At 51.4% G+C, this 5,000-nt stretch overlaps 1 protein-coding gene across 1 annotated transcript in view; it reads right to left on the reverse strand.

Annotated features, from left to right (window-relative positions):
- Nucleotides 1-3,489: 3,489 nt before the first annotated feature.
- The window catches only part of EMWEY_00029030 (hypothetical protein, conserved), a gene marked incomplete at both ends in the record, with an annotated part of 3,039 nt that continues 1,528 nt past the window's right edge, over nucleotides 3,490-5,000 (reverse strand). The window contains 4 exons of the mRNA XM_013481453.1: nucleotides 3,490-3,851; nucleotides 4,403-4,516; nucleotides 4,671-4,801; nucleotides 4,987-5,000. The exon at nucleotides 4,987-5,000 is cut by the window's right edge and continues 78 nt beyond it. Of these exons, the coding sequence (XP_013336907.1) occupies nucleotides 3,490-3,851; nucleotides 4,403-4,516; nucleotides 4,671-4,801; nucleotides 4,987-5,000 (621 nt within the window). The remainder of the gene's footprint in view (nucleotides 3,852-4,402; nucleotides 4,517-4,670; nucleotides 4,802-4,986) is intronic.

Raw genomic sequence — 5,000 nt, forward strand, 5'->3', positions numbered from 1 at the left:
CATCATTTGCTGCTGCTGCTGCTGCTGCTGTTGCTGCTGCTGCTGCTGCAGTAAGGGGACACAATTTATTTCTTTGGAAGGCAGCAGCAGCAATTTTATCTTCTATAGAATGAAAGGACAGCAGCACAAGACGACCACCAGGACGCAGCAGCAGCAGCGCATGCAGCAGCAGCTGCTGCAGCGCAAGTGTCTCCTCATTTATATACATTCTTAATGCCTGCAGCAACAGAAAGGAGACACACACGCAGCAGCAGATTCTGCTGCAGCAGAAGACCAAACAATCCAGCAGCTGCTGCTGCTCCTGCTGCTGCTGCAGCATCTACCATGTTCCAGCAGGCAGCAGCAGCAGCAGCAGCACGAGGAGACAAAGGCAGACACAAAGGAGACAAAAAGGAGACAAAAAAGGAGGCAAAAAAGGAGACAAAAAAGGAGACAAAAAAAGGAGACAAAAAAGGAGACAAAAAAGGAGACAAAAAAGGAGACAAAAAAGGAGACAAAAAAGGAGACAAAAAAGGAAACAAAAAAGGAGACAAAAAAAGGAGACAAAAAAGGAGAGTGAATACCTGGAAGACTCTTGATAGAATTTTTCTTTCTTGTTTATAAGAGACAGGAGGGAGACACTTTTTTATTATATTTGCTAATTCGCTACTGCTTATTTGCTGCTGCTGCTGCTGCTGCTGTTGCTGCTGCTGTTGTTGCTGCTGCTGTTGCTGCTGACGGGAGACCAGTGCTGCAGTTATGCGGCCAGCCAGTCTCTCCTCCCCTAGCTGCCACAAGACACGCTGCAGCAGTGGGCCGCTGCCGTGCTGCAGCAACTGCAGCAGCAAATGCACAGCAACAGCAGCAGCACAAGGCTCAACAGCAGCAGCAGCAAAAACATCAACAGCAGCAACAGCAGCAACAGCAGCAATAGCAGTAGCAACAGCAGCAGGCATACCTCCGTTGGGGACGGCTGAGCTCTCGCCATCTCAACAGACTTGCTGTGTATGTATACTTGTCCGCAGCTGCTGCAATCCTTGCTGCTGCTGCTGCTGCTGCTGCTGCTGCTGCTGCTGCATGCAGGTAGGGGGTGATACATTTGCAGCAGCAAGGGACAATCGAATCGATAGCTAAATCCTCTATGGGGAGAATCGAGTTGCCAAGAGGAGACACCTAAATCCGCTATTATCCTGTACAGCAGCAGCAGCAACACCAGCAGCAACAGCAGCAGCAACAGCAGCACCAGCAGCAGTAGGGACAGTGTAGAGTCCGTACCGTTTAGGTATCAATACAGCAGTCAGACCAGCAGCAACAGCAGCAGCAGCAACAGCAACTGCAAGAGTACCGCCAACAGCAGCAACAGCAGCAACAGCAGCAACTGCAGCACCAGCAGGAGCAGCAGCAGCAGCAGCAATTACCCGTCAACCTTTCCTTCTGCTTCTGTCCCTATAGCCAAGTTAACAATCTCCTTTAGGTACCTAAAGTTACCCTGTACAAACTTAATGGAGGGGCACCCTTGGGGGCCCCTAGACGCCAAGTACCCTGGGGGCCCCTGGGGCCCCTGGGGGCCCCCTGTTTGGGGGCCCCCCATATGAGAGTTTGTAGAGCAGCAGCAGCAGCAAAGACGATGATGTGCTGCTGCTAATGCCTCTCCATCTATGTCGCAGCAAATAAGAGTGTCCTGCAGCACAGCAGCAGCAGCAGCAGCAACACAAGACACGGGAAGATACTGATACTGCTGCTGCTGCTGATGGTGCTACTGCTGTTGCTTCTTCTCCTGCTGCTGCATGGGGCCCCCTATGGGCCCTTTGGGGCCCCTGGGGGCCCCTAATGAGTACTAAAAAGAGCTAACTTGGTTATTAAGTCTTCTGGCTATGCCTGCAGAATGCCCTCCTCCTCCAGCAGTACAATCTATAAACAACCTGGGTCTTAGGGGCCCCTCGGGGGCCCCTTCGGGGGGCCCCTCAAGGGGCCCCTTAGGACTAGGGGCCCTCCTTAGGGATCTCCTACTAGACCCTGCTGCTGCTTCAGCTGTGCTTGGGGGGGCCCCTAAGAGGAGGTCAATAGAGAGAGGCAGCAATACGGGTACATGAAAGGCATTTGCTGCTGTACCTGGCGCAGTTTGCTGCTGCTGTTGCTGCTGCTGCTCTTGCTGCTGCTGCTCTTGCTGCTGTTCTTGGTGCTGTTGCTGCTGCTGCAGTTGGTTGGCTTCTGATGCCGAGCCAGACGCTGCTACCACCCTTATCAGGGGGCTCCGATACCGAGGCCCCCTTAGATGCAGAGGGGGCCCCTGAGGGTTTGCTGCTGCTGCTGCTGCTGTTGCTGCTGTTGCTCTTTGGGAGCCCCAGCCAACGAAGGCAGCCACCGAGGGGGGGCCCCAGGTGTTTGCAGCTGATACACGCAGCAGCAGCAGCAACACCAGCAACAGAATGAGATCTATGCAGGGTCTCAGCTGCTGTCTTGCACATAAAAAGATCCTTTTTGGGCCCCCATAAGGGGGCCCCCAGGGGGCCCCCCTCGGGGCCCCCCAGAGTGCCATGGAGGCTATAAGAGAGACACCTCTTACAGAGCCCCCTATTTATTTGTGTTATTCTTTTAGGTGTCCCCTTTTTATATAACAAGTACCCTGTTGCGGTAAGAGGGCCTCCTGGGGGCCCCCGGGGGCCCCCCTAGGGGCCCACTTTGTCCCTATTATTCCTTAGGAGGGAAAAATAAAAAATAAAAGTTTGCTGCTTATTATTAAAAAATAAATTAGAATAATAAACACAACAACCAAGGGGGCCCCTGGGGGCTGTTGGGGGCCCCCCAGGGGGCCCCCTTCTGTTGGGAAGGTGACCCACTGGGGCCCCCAAAAGGTGTTTATTATGAGCCCTAATGGACTCTACACATAAAGGGCGTCTAAACCCTAAACCTTAAACCCTAAACCCTAAACCCTAGCCAATTTATTTGGCTTATTAACATTTATTAATAAAAATAGTTAGAGCAGGAGAAGAACAAACAAAGGGAAAATTACGCCCCTAGGGTTTAGGGTTTAGGGTTTAGGGTTTATCTCCAGACAGGAATCTCCTTTACTACTTCTTTCTCCTCCTTTCTCTTTGACTAAAGCCAAAGACACACAAGGGTTTAGGGTTTAGTGTTTAGGGTTTAGGGTTTAGGGTTTAGCGTATATATATATTATATACATTTATATATAACACAACTATAGGGGCCCCCATCTGCTGCTGCTCAATGGGGGCCCCAAAAAGACTCCGAAAAAAACCTTGATGGGGGCCCCCCCAATAAAGGGTCCAAAGGGGGCCCCCCAATAAAGGGTACTAGCAAGCTAGCTAACTAGCCTATTATTAGATGGCTAGCTAACTGTCTATTTGCTGCCTAGCTAGCTAGCTAGATAGCTAGCTAGCTAGCTGGCTAGCTAGCTACACAGCAAAGGAAAACCCGTGGCTGCACTATTGCAGTTGTAAATGTTGTTGCTGCTGCTCTAGCAGCAGCAGCAGCTGCTGCTGCTGCTGCTTATGCCTCGCTACGTAGGAGGGAGACAGGTGTCTCCGTTTGTGCTGATGGCGGATCATCATATTCATCCTCTGTATCTAAATTATTATCTTCTAGTACAAAATGCTGCTGCTGCTGCTGCTGCTGCTGCTGTTGCTGCTGCTGCTGCTTCTGTTGTTGCTGCTGCTGCTGCTGGTCGCTGCCTGTTTGGCTAGGGGCTGTTGGCTCGGAGACAGAAAGAGACCGCGAGCGTTGCTGTTCGTTCTCATGCTCTACTTGCTGCTGCTGTTGCTGTTGCTGCTGCTGCTGCTGTTGCTGTTGTTGCTGCTTCTGGTCTGCAGCTGTTGCCTGTGCTGCTGTTGCTGCTGCTGCTGTTGTTGCTGCTGCTGCAGCAGCAGCTCGCTAGCCCGGGGTATACCTCGTGAGTCTGTCTCAACATGACTGCCATAGCAGCTGATTGCTGCATGCCCAGGTATAAAGGTTGTGGCGCCCCCCATGCTGCTGCTGCTGCTGCTGCTGTTGCTGTTGCTGCTGCTGCTGCTGTTGTTGTTGGATAGCGTATAGGTACCGATGGTAGATGTAGCTGCAGCAGCAGCAGCAGCAGCAGAGGGGGGCCCCACGGGGGCCCCCAATAGTCTCTGATTAAGCTCCTTATGTGTCTCCCAATCATCGTCTCCTTGCCTACCGAACCTAGATAGTACCCTGTCTGCTGCTGCTGCTGCTGCAGTTAAGCAGCAGCAAGCAGCAGCAAAGAAGGGACTGCCTGCTAGCAGCCATACAGCAGCACGGAGCTGCAGCAGCAGCAGCAGCAGCAAACCACATAAGGAATAAAATAACAACGCATCTATCCACATGCAGCAATACAGCAGCAGCAACTGCAGCAACGTTTGCTGCTCCCTGTCTTCTCCTTGGCCAAATAGCCGCAGCGCAGCACGAATAAATCTGCTGCTGCTGCTGCTGCTGCTGCTGCTGTCTGCTGCTGTTACTGCTGCTGTTATAGGGATGTGGGTAGCAACAGGCAGTCCATCAAAGCCCTCAAAGGCGCCAACTGCAGCACAACATGGCAGCAGCAGCAGCAGCAGCAGGAACAGCAGCAGCATGCAATAAATTTATTTATTTATTCATTTATTTATTTAACATATTTATTTATTTATTTATTTATTTATTTATTTATTTATTTATTTATTTATTTATTTATTTACCATCAGGTAATCCGAAGAAGTTTGGGGCTTGAAGTGCTGCATGCAAATAGTCTCGTAGCTGCTGCTTGAAGCTGCTGCTGCTGCTGCTGCTGCTGCTGTTGCTGCTGCTGCTGCTGTATGCATGCTCAATACTAAGGGGGAAGGAGGTATGGGTAGGAGAGACAGCAGCAGCAATCCAATCAATTAATATATTCTTTAGGCAGCAACGAGCAGCAGCAGCAGCAGGAACAGCAGCAATTGCTGCTGCTGGATTGTAGCAGCCACCCATCCACAGCAGCAGCAGCACCCATGCCTCTAGGCAGCAGAGACAAAATACATAACTTGCTGCTC

The sequence above is a fragment of the Eimeria maxima genome, genomic scaffold (assembly GCF_000499605.1).
Source record: "Eimeria maxima Weybridge genomic scaffold, Emw_scaff339, whole genome shotgun sequence".
NCBI lineage: Eukaryota > Apicomplexa > Conoidasida > Eucoccidiorida > Eimeriidae > Eimeria > Eimeria maxima.